Genomic DNA, 15,995 nt, shown 5'->3' on the forward strand with positions numbered 1-15,995 from the left:
ACCGCGGAGCCCTTTCAATTGTCGAGGATTCAATTTGCCACCCCCGGTCTCCGCCCCCACCCCGGTCGGAGGGAAATCAAGCCAGACGCGGCCGGGGCAGGGGTGGGGTGGGAATCGAAAATTTCCCAAACAAACCTTGAGCCGGAGCCGGTGCCGGTGGTGTTAATGGATTTCATTATCCTCCGCCGACGAGCGCGATTATGAAGTGGTGTCCGAGGAAAATTGCCCTCGTTGTCGGCTCGCCCCCTCGCGGTCTCCGCCCCGGAAAAATCCGGTTGGGCCTCGTGCTCCGTCCCACGGTGGATCGAGTCAATCAGAGAGGTCGGACATGAATTTTTTTACTAAAACTACAAATGTGTATGTTTACACTGGAAAAAAGCACATTGGATCTAGAGTTCGGACTCGCAAAAACATCGACAAGAAAAAGTACTCTTGATTCAATCGGATTTTAGCTTAAATCAAGAACCAAGCCTCTTAATTTGAGCAGATTTCTTTTTGATTGAAGCGAAAATCTGATTGAATCAGGAGTATTTTTTCTTGTCAATGTTTTCAAGAAATATGTTTTTTTTTTTTTTTCAGTGTATTCCGTCACATTAGAAGTGTAAAAAACGTGTAATAGCTGAGTCGAAGCGCCTCACAGTGGATCGAGTCAACCAGAGCGGTTGGACATGAAATTTTTTACCAAAACTACAAATTTTTATGTTTATTCCGTCACATTCTAAATTTTAAGGGGTGCCTCCAGAGGAATTTTCACGAGGAAACCAACACTGAGAAAAAACTATGGTTATAATTACCGTCATAGTGGTGTTCAATATGCACTCTTAATTAGTAGTGGCCATAACCAGTAATAGTGATATTTTTATTGGCGAAATCGTAATTTTCCAAGTGTGCGCGATAGTAAAATCGTCATATAATGATAAAAATATCTCTATTATTGGCTATGACAACTACTAGTTAAGAGTTCATATTAAACACCACTAATATGGTAATTATAACCATAATTTTTTCTCAGGGAATGGAACCACTTTTAGCACCTCAAAGTTTTGCATGAACAGAGTTATGAGCTTTTAAAGTTTCCGAATCGTGTCCGGTCTCTCCCATTGCCTCGATCCACTGTGCGTCCACGGAAGTGACGGGAAGTTGGAAGGGACTACGCGGGTAATTAGGGAGGTGTGTACGAAAAGGTCTTTTCGAATCTCGCCCTTTGAGGAAACAGCTTCCTTATTTTTGCAGTAAGCTTTGGTTCCTTACACTGAAAAAAAAAGTTTCGGGCTATGTAAACGTACTATCCGTGCCGGGCTCAGAGGCCGGAACTTCCGGGAGCTAGAACCGTAGCTTCGATTATTCCGGGTTCTGCGCCCGGAACTTTCGGTCTCTGAGCTCGGAATGCGCACGGTATGTATACATAGCCCGTAAGTACGGCTTCCTCAGCCGGAGTTTTTTTTTCATAAATTTGTATTTATTCGCCTCTGTTTTATTTGAATACATTTTTATTTATTTTCATGAAAAAAATTACCGGTATTATTCCCTTAGATTATCATGGAATTTTCTTCAAATTGCGGGGAAAAATAGCGCGACTTAAAATAATATATTCATAGAGGCTCTCATAACAAAATAAAAACAAATAAAGTGGAAGATTTGCAACGTCGCATGTCCAAATTCTGCGTTTCTCGTTTCGCTGTCGATTTTATCCTCGAACGAGGAAACATTTATAAGCCCTGTTGATTTGTAACCTTGCGGTCTAACAATTTACGTTGTATCGTAGGATTTATTCCCGGTGTCATAATCAGCGCATGAAATATTCCCGGTATTTGATCGACGTATTTCATCCCTTGAGTGCCAGATGTTTTCTCATTAGGCCTACAATCAACAGAGAATGTTTGTCGGAATAACCCCGGTAAAATTTTCATTTGCAAAGAGCATTGCTTGTCAAAAGTTCAACTTGTCAAAGTTTAAATGTAATATTCATCTTGAATCTTGTCACCTCGGTGAAACAAAGAGAGGGGCCAACTTTAAAAAAAGATTTGCCTTTGCTACTTACAGATCAGCTGAAGGTATTGTTTATTCATGGGTAGGTATTCGCGTAGTTTTACCGGTTCAGTGCTTCTAAGTCAAGCTTAATTTGAGGGTAGTCTATATACATAGCATTACGACTGTAGAAGTCGAAAATTACGTACCTCGATCCAGAAAATTTTACTTCAGAACGTACACACGAAAATTGACATACATGTTTAAACTTCCTAAATTAAACTCATGAGTCTAAATACGAGCATTTTCCGTGCTTGTAAATCAAACTTTCCACAGCCCTGCCTTCTAAAAAGGAAAAAGAAGATAGATCAAAATTTGCTTTAATTAAACGAGGCACTAAACTGATATTAGTGTGCTCTCCAATAAAATTATATTCTCAGTATCCTAAACCTTTTTTTAAATGAAAATAAAATAAAATAAAAATTATACCATGGAGTTTCTTAGGATTCAAGAGGACTTAATCATTCGCCGATTTGAAGACTGATTAGAGGTGTTTGTTTTCAACGACCGATTGAGTTACGTTGATTTTGGTTTTATTCAGGACAGTATGAGGTTACGGGCAGATTGGTTGAGCACAGGGAGATTTTCATGAGCCGCTGCCCACCCGCGGCGCACCATGGTCCAAAACTCAAAAATAGGAAGAAGTAAGTCGGATAATGACTGAAAGATCACGAAAGTTTCGTAACAGATGTTTTTGAGTCGCTAATTTCGAATTTGATGTCAAATCGTTTACATTTTAACACCCTGACCTATAAATTGTGGGCAAGTTTATGGCACGCTGCGGCGGCGCGGCCGGCGTGCTGCCAGCCCGAAACGCGCACCGACGCCTACAAACCTAAGTGGATACTTTAAGCGTTGCGCAATGCGTGAAGTATCCCCTTAGGTTTGTAGGCGTCAGTGCGCGTTTCGCGCTGGCAGCACGCCGCAGCTCTCCCGGCAAGCGGGTGGTGACCGATTTCTTGCGGGGAAAGCCCCCCAGCGGAGAAACTCGTGTATTGTGTAATTCTTTTTAAATTTTCGACTTTTAAAATTACACACTGGTCGTGTGAAGTAATTCGTGAACTCTCAACGCCAGATGAAAGGCGGGTCGTTTGCCATGCGCGCTGCGGACGACGCAGAGCGTATTTTCATACATTTTGCTTCTCACAAAAAACGTCGTTGCCCTGGTGGAGAGACCCCTAGTAGCAGAGTTATATAAAAAATTTGTTTTTAAAAGTATAAACCGTAAATAACCACAAGCTAAAGAATATTCATTGTTTATGTAATGGATGTAAAGTTTTTTAGTTAAAAGTTTACATTATCAATACGCTTTTTATGTGACCCTTAGTATAAAAGTTATATAACCAAATTCAAACAGTGTATAAAATGAATTTTCATTATTCTTCCTGGCTGGTAGCGCACTCTAGTTATGAAGTGTGCAAGTTTTCATATGCGATACTACCAGGTGGTGGATCATCGTAGAGTTGTGACTTACCTTAAATCCGCGGCGTCCTAGTCGGGATTAGAACCCACACCTCGGGATGGAGTTGCAATCCGAAGTCCAGTACTTTACCACCAGACCAGCCAGGCTTGATATGGATGGGCCCCTAAATTCAATCTCTTAACTATCGCAGGCCTCTGAGTCCGTAATATGTTTGTTTATTGACGGATTCTTATGATATTTTACCAGACTTTATTATTTATTATTTATTTATCTATTGTTTTTTATTTAATGATGTAATTTTTTCATTTTCATTTTTTTTAACTCTCTGTCATTTTTTTAGCTCTCTCTTTTTTTTAACTATCATGTTTTTTAACTATCATTTTTTCTAACTCTCTCTATTTTTTTTTAACTCTCATTTTTTTAACTCTCTCTCTCTCTATTTTTTTTAACTTTATAATTGCGTCTTTTTCCAGTTTTAATTATTTGGGCCTTTTTCTAGTTTGAATTTATGTCGATGTATTTATGTTATTTATTTATTATTATTTTCATTTCCTTTTTTCTTTTAAATTTTTATAATATTAATTTAAACATTTTAAAAAAAATTAAAATTTTTAAAATAATATTTAATAATATGTTTAAAATATTAACAAAAATAATTATGATATACTTTAAAAATATTATAAAATATTATTTTAAAAATTTTAATTTTTTATATTTTTAATATATTTTTAAAATGTTTTAAAAATATTCATTGATTGTATTTCAAAAGTATTTTTGAAAATATTTTAAAAATACATGAAAAACATTTTAAAAATATATTAAATTTCAATATTTTTAAAATATTTTTAAAATATTGCTGTCTAACTGGGCAGGGTTATGAGCCAGACACGCTACCAACTGAGGTAACAGGGCTCCTCGGATTGTGTGCCGAAATATCCCCTTTTAACTCGTCTCGGAGCCACTAATACCTCTAATAATACCTATCCCACGCAGTCTGAGAGTCGAGGGTGTTCATTGAAATGAGATCATCATCATCATTCATGAAAATGAGATAGGTTTACGTTAAAGTCATTCAGGTCATTTATATAACAGTTATATTAAGCAAATTAAGCAAAAGGATACTATGCGTATAAAGAAAATTTATAAAAACCCTTCCTCAATTATATGAATTTTATATAAACGTTATCTTCTGAAAATATGAATAATTATTTTCATGGGCATTTTATATAAAACTTATATACACGATACATAAACTTTAGTTAAAATGGTGCTTATATAACCGGTATTAATTCCTTATACGTTTGTTAGGAAGGGGAAAGTGAATCATGCTACTAGGGACGTTCGGACGTAACTCTATTCTAAATTTGCAAAATTTACTCGAACAATTTAATATTTTCCAGTCATGTGAGTCCGAAGAATTAAAGGAAAAATACTCACAAGTTTTCCAGAAAATGTGTGTTTTTTATCAGAGAAAATATGGCAACGCCTGAAGACCATACGGCGTTCTTCCATACTGTCATGCTAAGGAAAAACGCCGTATGAACATTCAAGAGTTGCCAAATTTCCTTCGTTAAAATGTTAATATTTGAGGAAAGCTATGAATATTTTTCCTTAAATTTTTAGTAACTTTACGTAAAATTTGCGAACAAAACTATCCGAAAAATTGGAGGAAAATTTTTTACAAATCGTGATTTACAAAAAGAAATTTGGCAACGCCTAAAGGTTTATACGGCGTTCTTCATTTGCACGGTAGCGTAGCACGGCAACATATGGACCAAAGGTTTCATCTTCGTGTTAATTTAGCATGGAAAGCACGCCTTTTAATTTTTAGGGCTCTTTTTCCCGGTTGGTTGTCGGTTTTTAAATTGTGTTTGTTGATGAGAGACTCCTACCCCCCTCCCTCCGCCGCTCACCTCTTTCATTCGGATCTCCCGCCATCCGCTCTTTACAAACAGTGGTTCCACGGAAACAAGAAAAAACCCCTGAGGTTAAGAGTTTTTCTACTTCGTGTGTGTGGGTGGAATTCTGATCAGCACTCGAGCGAGCATATCAAAATAATGAGGTCGTCGTGGGTCTCGCCGGGAGCGACCGACGGCTCAGCCGAAATGAGAATTCGAATTTTGCGTCTCTGCACAGGACCGAACATAATTCGCCGGAGCGCTAAGGAGCTCTTTGATTAGCCCTCGTTAGTTTTTAGTCGGTGCAATTCCAGGGACACGCGTGTTCCTCTCTGTATTTTACGACTTCCTTACGTAGTCTGCCGTCCTGAGAAGGAACGCCGTATGAACCACCAGGCGTTGCCAAATTTCCAGCGGTAAATCACGACTTCTCAGGGAAATTTGTAAATATGTTTATTCCAATTTTTCAGATAATTTTGTTCGCGATTTCACCTGAAGTTCCTGAAAATTTCAAAGAAAAATATTTGTAGCTTTCCTCAAACAATAGGACGAAGGAAATTTGGCAACTCTCGCATGTTCATACGGCGTTTTTCCTCAGCACGGTAATATTGGAGTCCGTAAAGAAACGAACAGCCAACGCCGCCGCGTTACAGGAAGAGAGCAGTAACGACCAAATTTTCAAAATCGGTTCCCCTGGAAAAGTCGAAAATTTAAAAAAAAAATTACACAATACACGAGTTTTTCCGCTAGGGAGCTCTCCCCGCAAGAAATCGGTCACAACCCACCCGCCGGGAGAGCCGCGGCGTGCTGCCAGCGCGAGACGCGCACTGACGCCTACAAACCTAAGGGGATACTTCACGCATTGCGCAATGCTTGAAGTATCCCCCTAGGTTTGTAGGCGTCGGTGCGCGTTTCGGGCTGGCAGCACGCCGGCCGCGCCGCCGCAGCGTGCCATAAACTTGCCCACAATTTATAGGTCAGGGTGTTAAAATGTAAACAATTTGATATCAAATTCGAAATTAGCGACTCAAAAAACATCTTTTACGAAACTTTCGTGATCTTTCAGTCATTATCCGACTTACTTCTTCCTATTCTTGAGTTTTGGACCATAGTGCGCCGCGAGTGGGAATCTGGCAACCGTCGAATGTTCATACGGCGTTGTTCCTAAGCACGGCAGTGTAGTATGGCACTAACGTATGGCACTAACACGGCACTAAGTATGGCAGTCTTGCCTGACGTTGAAAAAATAATTCCTCATTTAAAGCTACAGATAAAGTCCGTCGATTCTCATTCATCAGAACGAATTTTGAAAAGGTCGTGGATGATCATTCACAATTTTCAAAAAATAAAGTTGCTCGATAAGAGAGCCTGCGATACAACGATTGTCAATGGTAAAGGAATCTCGTGTAATTGGACTATACCATGCGAGAAGGAACCCTCCATTTCTGGCTCGACCGAAATGAGAATTTGAATCTTGTGACAGATAAGGCAAAGAAGTAAAGACAACTTGCCGGAACGCTAAGCAGCAGCCTCTTTGATTATACCCCTCGTTAGTTCGTTGGTGCTGAAATTCCAAGAACCCGTACGATCTCCTCTGTGTTTTACGATTTCCGCACGTATTGAAGTCCGTAAAGAAATGAACGTCCGACGTTCTTGTATGAGAGTTTTCGGGTTTGACGTTCGGGGACCGAGGAAAAAAGTTTAGTCGTATCGTTATTTGCTCGGCGAAGGATCGTAACTCCATTCCAAGGTTGATATTGACTCAAATGATTCGACTTTCCATATGAAAATGACTGTGCGATTCTCGTCCAAAATATAGATTTTCCTCTCATATGTACAAGAAAAAAAATCTGTGAAACGTCTATTTAAAAATGCTAAATAACTTATTACGAACAAAATCAGAATTGCGACCAGACATTTTACAACCTTGAAATGCGGTTACGTTGGTCCTTCATCTGAGAAACGATTGCATGGATCGTGCCACTAAGAGCATACAAGGAAAAAGCCGTCTTTCCTCCAGCAGAATATATATATTTATTTTCGTAAAAGGTTGAGAATTACTTTCACTTCAGATTAAATCGCGAAGAACATGCTCTAAAAATGTATCGAGAAACTTTCGCAAATGGACTTCATTTTGCAATTAGGAACCACAATTTCTAGCTTGTCCGTAAAAATGAATGATACACACGTTGAGCCATGAGATTTTAGTTCCAAATTGCACAATGTAGCCCGAAATCCCTAGAAAATTATTTTTTCACCGGACAAAATTTGGTAACGCTTGAATATTTTAAGGCGTTTTCTTTTAGCACTGCAGCCAAGATCCCATGTCGGCTGTGATCTTCGACATCTCTAGCTGTACTTCCTGGTTAATGTAACCATGTCCATTTTTCAAACCAAGTATCTGAATTGTAAACGAGACTGTTTTTGGCGCGAAGTTATGAGATTTTGATAGCAATTCTTTCATACTAAATGTCATAACTGGGAGGAGGAAATCTGAACGGGATGTTAAGAGTCCTAAAATTATTGTCAGCGCTAAAAACGTTTCTTCTGTGGTGAAAATAGTCCATAATTACTGATATGAAGACTCTTCCAGCCATATGAAATTGATAGGATAAGACGAGCAGATCCCTCTTCAATTATAAGAGGATTTACTCGCCAGAAAAATACGCCACCGCTTCAGACGACATCGACAAAAGGCCTTTTTTGTTCGAATAGAAAGTTCCGTTTATTAAATTTCTTCTCGCTCTTTTGTGAATTCTCTGACGAGCTTCTCATAACGTTTAGCAATACTCAAGCCGTTGGTTAGGATGATGCCTTGTCATGTTTTATTTTTCCTCAAATCTTTTTCATAAATATTTAGATTATTTTATTTGGAAAACTTTGGGTTTAGAGCCTGCATCATTACAACTTCCAAAACTAACAGCTTAAGTTAGTTTTACGAACTGTAGCTTGTGCATAATCGTGTATAATATTTTAGTTGTAAAACTTTCAGCAGAAGGATGCTAACTTCGATTTTGCAAATTTTGAACAATATTAGACATTTCTTGATTTGTATGACTCAAGAATTTAAGTTTCAAGACTTTCTGGTGGTCTGGGAAACTGTTAACGTATTAGGAAAATTGAGAATGTGTGACGACTGGGGATAATCGGAGAATTGGAAAATTTTAAAGTCAGGGAGAAGAAAAAGAAGTCAGTGAAAAATCCGGAACAGTCGGGGGTTTTGAAAACGAAGAATTTGTAAGTAACCTTTTCTTTCTTTGAATATGCTCGTTAAATTTCTGAAAAGCATTTGATTTTGAGCGTTGAGATCTGATCATCCGAAAATCACGACTTTCTGCGGCAATATATATATAACAGGTTCAACCCAAACCTTCCCGAAATTCATTTGATTCATGATGTATTGATTCATTTGATGCGTTAAGGAGCACCAAATACCACGTTTAGAAGTTTTTGAAACTTTGTGGAGGCGCTTTCATGGTCCCGTCGTTTCCGATTGTGATAAAGGAATGATAACAGAAAACAGAGGCGCAGAGAATTGCCCTCCGAAAATCATGAACATGTGTGACAACGACCGCACTGTCGATGAGTCATTCCAGCAGTCTGTGTGTGTGTCGTAGTTAAATAATGAAAATTTAGGCAAGCGTTGTCAAATGCCTCTTTATATCAAATTTTCAAAACTCTGAAAACCATGCATGAGTTCTAATGAAACTTAATAAGTTGCCTAAGAGGCTGGTGAAAGGTAGGAAAAATACTTCACCCCATGAATTTTGGATGATGTAGGGACATTTAGACCGCGTTCAACAGAAAGGTTTCAAGCCATATCAGCTATTGCTAAAACTGGGCAAATTAGTTTTTTACAAATCAACGTTTTTGCGGATTCCTTTGAAAATTTAAAGAGTTTGTTTCGCACCATCCAAAAAATTCACTGAAATTTGCACAAAAATCAGCACAACCGTTTTTATATATAAAATTGCTAAATTAAATTTGGCAATAACTGATGTGGCTTGGTTCCTTTCTGTTTAACGCGGCCCATTTCAGGGAATTTCATGGCAATTCATCGGTAATATCGGAATTTGCGATAATTTTACTACCTATTTCCACGTATTCTTTATGAGTTTTCACGATTGTTGGATCGATGATTTCGAAAAATCACAACTTTCGTAGAAAAACTGTCAGCTTTTTTTATTAATTCCCATAAAATAACGGCATTATCTGCTATTTTTAAGCATTTTATAAACCGTCGATGCAAAAAGTAGGGCATTCTTATGCAATGTGCCTCGTGCTAGGAAAAGCCTGGCAAAGGCAGTAGATGTTCGGAACGTTTGCTTCTTAGAAACTTCATTATTTTTGATGTCAAAAGACCTTGATCGACGTAGCTTCATCTTGTGTTATTATTTCGGCGCTCCTCTGACGTAAGGGCGTATCTCGATTTTCGCATAGACCTCAGAAAGCATGGGTTTATATGTAAAACAGGACTCATGTGGAAATTGAGATATTCCCTTATGTCAGAGAGGCTACGAGCTATCAGTCAAGGTCGACCGACAAGCAGTCGATCCAGCAAGCTTGTTTTTTGAAGAAAGATGGAACCGCCAAATTTTTAGAAATTAAGTTTTCGATGGAATGCTACTCTCCGAAAGAAGATTCACCTTACTACCGAGTAACAATATACATACAGACTTTAAAGTCTCCCTTTAACATTATCTTGACCTTATCCTTTATCCTATCAACAAAAAGATCTCTTTCAGTGGAAAAAGAACAGAATTTCTTAGCTACTTCTCCCAGCAAAGGGTGCTGTCTCATGATAAAAACCATGAGCAAGAGCATGAACTTTGAGTTTTAGGATACTGTTATCGAACATGCATGCTCTTTGACCGTCACATACGACGCTAAAAATGGCAATCCATAGCGGTTATCAGAACAAGTATGTATCAAAACCTTAAAAAAATGTATTTCTTGCGCAATTTCTCCGTATTTCCTCGTGAGACCGTGGTTTTATTACAGATGGCACCTAGAGTGATGGTAGATTTTTTTTAGAATATAAATATGGACGGTGATCGAATAAATAAAGTTTTTTCATGTTTTCTGGAACCTGGACTTTTGATGGTTACGCCATTCTTCAAATAGGCCGTTCAAATATAATTTCTGTAATAGGGATTTATTGATTAACGTCATTCAATACGGTTCAACGACTGACCTGCTAACTTTGAAGCATCATCGGCCCACAGGGCGCCTTCGTTTACACGTGTATGCAACACGAGTGTTCGTTGAGTTCGAATAGTTGTATCCTGCGCCTGGACTATTGAATCGTCATCGAATGATTTTGATCATTATATACCGTGGCTAAGATTGGCACTTATTGACGCGGTTTCTTTCGATAAAAGGGATTCAACATTCGATCAGCTGACCTAATTTTATCACTCCCTCATTTAATGACTTCGATCGGCAAAACTTAATGTTGCTATACTATCAAGGTGATCAAGGTGTCGATCAAGGTGATTCTGTTAGCCTGTTGATAGAGTTTACATGGTCGAATAGTGGTCCAGTCAAGAGTGGAAAATAACTTTTCAGCTCTCTCCAAACCTTAATACGCGTCCCAATCTAACTGAAATCAACTTAGCTGGTTACAAATAAGTGTAAATAAGTAAAATGTTTCAATTATAAAACTCTAAATCCATGTATCTCGAATCGCGTCGCTGCGAATTTCTAGTGTTTTTTTTTTTATCTGAAAACCCATAAACGATATTTCTGCAACATTTCACCGATCTTCCCGTATCCTGTCTAAACATTTCAACCAATGACGTTTTACCGTTTTTAACAAAAGTTGCAGTCACCTTCCAGATTGTTCGTAACTGTTCTAGTGTTGCGGCGAACCGAATTTCAATATAGGAGAAATTGTGCTCAAATGAGCTTTTTCCCTCCTTAATGAGATAATGAATTTTCTCGGACGTGGGCAAAATCACTAATTCTCTTGTCGTGTAACCTTTTTTCTTTAAAAAATTGAACAGTCACCATTATTTTGAAAAGTTGCTATTGGGATGCGTGACTTTTTATGTTCGCCATCATTGTTTCCTAATGAGACCAAGGATATATGCCTGAGTAAACTAGGCTACTATTAAGTTCAAAGGAGTTAACTTGTTGTAAAGTCTTTTGAACTTTTGAATACCCATTTCGAAGTATGCATGCTTGATCCCATAACAAGTCTGTTTTTGCAGAAATTTCATGGTTGTACCCAGCCATGAAAAGCTCACATTTACAAAAATATCGGAGTGAAATATTGAGAATATTTTACTCTGGAGCGTAAATAGCTGCTGAACCACTCTAGGAATATACACGCGGAGAGTTGAATGTACTCTGTAAGAACAAAGTGCACTCGAAAAAAGAATATACCACTCCAAGTCCTATTACTGTCGGTTTCCTGTAACAACTATTTACGCTACGAAGTAATATACCTCCTCAATTTCACTCTACGATTTTCGCCAGTATCAAAAAAACAAAAAAATTCAAACCGGTAAATAGAAACCAGCGGTTCTCGCACGAGCCAATCCAATTGGTCACGCCGCACCGAGCATCAACTCAGTGTAACCTCAACGTTAATTTAAAGTGTCCAAACACAGATAACCTCTAGCTGTTCACGACTCCTTCATTCTCCCTTTTCAGGTTAATTTCACAATATAAACAGGAAAAAAGTCGCTTGGATCTAGAGCCCAGACTCTTAATAACATTGACAAGAAAAAATACTCTTGATTCAATCGGATTTTTCCTTGAATCGGAGATCCAGGCCGACTGATTTTAACGGATTTCCGTTCGATTCAAGCAAAAATCCGATTGAATCAGGCTTATTTCCTCTTGTCAATGTTTTTAAAAGTCCGGACTCTAGATTCAAACTACTTTTTTCCCAGTGATAATTTTATTTTTTCACTTACACGCCGTTCGCACAGAAGAGTAAAACACGCACTTTAACAACGTACCACGAGTAAACCACCGTGAGTCTTTAAGTGACTATTTTTATAGCGCACAGCGATCAGTGCTACAACCGGTTTAAAGCTCGATGAAATTGAATCACCCCGAAAATCCGAGGGACGATGCGATTGGCGGAAACGCGAGTTTTCCGCGATTTTCCGGTGCGTGAGCGATGCCACGTTGGTGAGCGGCCGCGCGAGGAATCAACTGGTTGCCAGCGGCACGCACCGCCACACATCGCGCGCCCGTTGACTTGCATCGCGCGCAGCCACGCGCAGAGCGTCTCCCACGCGCGCGCACACCTCGCCGGGATCGCTGGCAATCCGCGGAGGTCGGCAACAGCATTCATCGCCGTTTAAATGCGTTTGAATAATCGATTCTACGTGAGGCAGCTTACATCGATGTATCGATAGCCAAATTTCGAAAACATCGTATCCTCGTTGCCGACTCTGCAGACTTCCTGTAAATTCAGTAGACTATATTCGATAATGGTTCGATGTATCGTGTATCGTGATCGATGTTCGACGACACTTACCAAATTTGCTTGCATTATATTGTGGATTTGAGTTTCTTTTATTAATTAGTTAAATTATTCCTGCTTCTTAATTTATACTTATTTTGCAAAAATTATCTTTTTGCGAAATACAATCCTGGCTTTAGCGCCCGTAAAGTACGGCTTTAACGGTTGAACCTAGAGTAACAGCACAGAAAAACCGAAAAAAAAAAAACGCGAGGACGCTACTTCAATATTAAACTTCAATCGCCTTGCTAAGGCGCAGGGATACAACTATATGAACTCTCCGGAACGCGTGAGGTATCACGCCTCAATTGAAGGCGTTTTCGAATCTTCTGTATTCACATAACGAGATTTTCCAAATTTTTTTGCATTAAATTGTCGATTTGAGATCCTTTCGTTATTTAGTTAAATTATCCTGCTTCTTAATTTTTAATTATTCTGCAAAAATTATCTTTCTGCGAAATACAATCCTGGCTTTAGCGCCCTTAAACTCCGGCCTTAACGGTCGAAACTGCAGTTGCGGCACAGGAAAGCCGAAAAACCAAACAGGGACGCTACTTCAATATTAAACTCCCATCGCCTTGCTAAGGCGCAGGGATACAACTATTTGAACTCTCCGGAACGCGTGTGGTATGACGCTTCATTTGAAGGCGTTTTCGAATCTTCTGTATTTACATGACGAGATTTTCCAAATTGTTTTGCATTATATTGTAGATTTGAGTTCCTTTTATTATTTAGTTAATTTACTCCTGCTCCTTAATTTTTAATTATTTTGCAAACACTATCCATTTGCGAAATACAACCCTGGCTTTAGCGCCCTTAAAATACGTTAGTTTTTTGCATTTTATTGTAGATTTGAGTTCCTTTTGTTATTTAGTTAAATTATCCCTGCTTCTCAATTTTTAATTATTATGCAAAAATTATCTTTTTGCGAAATACAATCCTGGCTTTAGTGCCCTTAAAGTACGGCCCTAACGGTTGAAACTACAGTAGCGGCACAGGAAAACCGAAAAACAACGCGAGGTTGCTACTTCAATATGAAACATCCAGCGCCTTGCTAAGGCGCAGGGATACAACTATTTGAACTCTCCGGAACGCGTGAGGTATCACGCTTCAATTGAAGGCGTTTACGAATCTTTTGTATTTACTTGACGAGATTTTCCAAATTGTTTTGCATTATACTGTAGATTTTAGTTCCGTTTATTTTTTAGTGAAATTACTCCTGGTTCATAATTTTTAAATATTCTGCAAAAATTATCTGTTTGCGAAATACAACCCTGGCTTTAGCGCCCTTAAACTACGGCCTTAACGGTCAAATCTGCAGTAGTGGCACTCACAACTTCCGATCATTCAGGGAGGCAGCTCCACTCTTATTTAACGCACGATGGCGAAAAAACTCCAACTTACTGTCTCACGACCCGTGCGTCCACCGCAATCAGTTTGTGGAATATTTTTTCTTGAAATTTTCAAATAATTTAGATCCGATGATAGCGATAAAAATCTCCAAATAATTGAAGGAAAAATATTCAAAGATTCCCCTAATAATTCGCATTTTAAAAGAGGAAATTTGGCAACGTCTGAAGTCTTATACGGCGTTTTTTATTAGCCCGGCAACTGAGGGAATCCGGTTTTATGTAGGATGCGACGGCTGAAACTTCTAAGTTTCATCAACCTGAATTACTATATTGCTGAATCCCACTTTTTTTCTCTCAGGAAGCCCAGGGAAATCTGGGGAATTCTAAGAGGAATTCGAGAAAAAATTTCACAGCCCCCCCCCCCCCCCCCCGAAAATTCGTATTTTATCAGAGGATGTTTGGCAACATTCAAATGCTCACACGACAGTATAGATGGAAATGGAATTGCATCACCATTTTCCGTCTGAGAAGAATTTTCCTGGATGGACGAAGGACGAAGGCACTTTCCTTGCGGTTACGGAGTACGTACGGAGCGCTCTGCAGACCCCGCGAAACCAATTTCACTGAAGCTACTTAATTATTTTCGGAACTGGAGCTTAATCGCTTGATTAATTAAATATTTCCCATCTTTCCGGGACCCCGTCCCGACGGCCATCCTTCGAGGTGCCCCTCCCTCCTTCACTCTGCCCCGCATACAATCTGTTCGGTTTACGTCGGCAGAAGGAAAACAAAGGATGGGTCGAATTTGATCGAGCTGGAAACAACGCGCCACGCGGTGGATCGAACTAATAGAAGGGGTCGGGCCTGAAAATTTATATAAATTTTCTAGTTTGTATTCCATTAAATTTTTAAATAATTTAATTTTAATTAATTTTTAACTTTTGTTTGATTAATAATTATTTTTCTGTGACTATAATTTCAAATTTTTATGTTTATTTTGTCAAAAATTCAATTTCAAAGAGTGTTCCTGAAAGGAAATTTCACGAAAAAACCAAGATTACAATTTAAGTATATGTTTTGGGATCAAAACGAAAACTTTCTTCGATTTTTTCCCGCGGATTATCCTTTTGCACGTGCAATTTAAGTTATTATCCTTGTGGGAAGCCTTCTTTAGTTTGATGAGGTTCAGTTACAAGGACCCAATCTGCATTTCAAAGTAAGCATTACCTGGGAGAGAACATGATGCAGTTGATGTAAAAATGGTAGTACGGCTTTTTTGCATTTCAAATTATGATCTTTTATTTTATCCTTGTTTTCATGGAAAAGGACGAGAAAGACAAGAAGCAGCCTGGAAAAGAGTGTCAACTTAATTTTGTCTTGATCGTTCTTATTTGCGTTCCAAGCAGAGTATTCTCCCCAGAGAGGTATCAGCATTGCCTGCCGTTTTTAATATCTTTTTTCGCTGAGCGAGGCTCTAATTAATTTTGCCATCTCTTTTGTATAAAAAATATCAGTGGCAGTTCATTTAATTTTGAGGACTTTATGTATAAACGTCTTATTGACATTGATTTCTTCTCTATGAAAGAAGAATAAATAGAGGCGGATCCAGCGATTGGGCAACACCGGATTTTCTCCATTTAAAGATTTAAACCTATGTTAAATGATCGATTCTTGTCGGAGCACCTGGCCCCGGCAAGAATTTTGATACATTTCCATAGATTTAAATCGGGAAAAACAACGTTGCCAATTTGCTGGATCCGCCCAAGGGGAATAAAGTTTCTTGTAAGAAAAATATTTAATTAAGAGTGTTCCAG

The 15,995-nt window shown here is 38.6% G+C and overlaps 2 protein-coding genes across 4 annotated transcripts in view; both read right to left on the bottom strand.

The window, feature by feature from the left end:
• Positions 1–12,510, bottom strand: part of LOC109038731 (ras-related protein Rab-37) — a 110,333-nt gene extending 97,823 nt beyond the window's left edge. Inside the window, exon 1 of one of the 3 annotated variants that reach the window (XM_072303664.1) lies at positions 12,318–12,510. The gene's annotated coding sequence lies outside the window, so the exon portion shown is untranslated. Of the gene's footprint in view, positions 1–11,855; positions 11,987–12,272 lie in introns of those variants that run through there. The other 2 variants (XM_072303663.1, XM_072303665.1) reach the window with 2 other exon arrangements.
• LOC140223814 (ras-related protein Rab-26-like) overlaps positions 1,618–15,995 on the bottom strand; it is a 44,877-nt gene continuing 30,499 nt past the window's right edge. The window contains exon 4 of the mRNA XM_072303666.1: positions 1,618–1,860. Within this exon, the coding sequence (XP_072159767.1) occupies positions 1,855–1,860 (6 nt within the window). The 3' untranslated portion in view covers positions 1,618–1,854. The remainder of the gene's footprint in view (positions 1,861–15,995) is intronic.

The sequence above is a fragment of the Bemisia tabaci genome, chromosome 8 (assembly GCF_918797505.1).
Source record: "Bemisia tabaci chromosome 8, PGI_BMITA_v3".
Lineage (NCBI taxonomy): Eukaryota > Metazoa > Arthropoda > Insecta > Hemiptera > Aleyrodidae > Bemisia > Bemisia tabaci.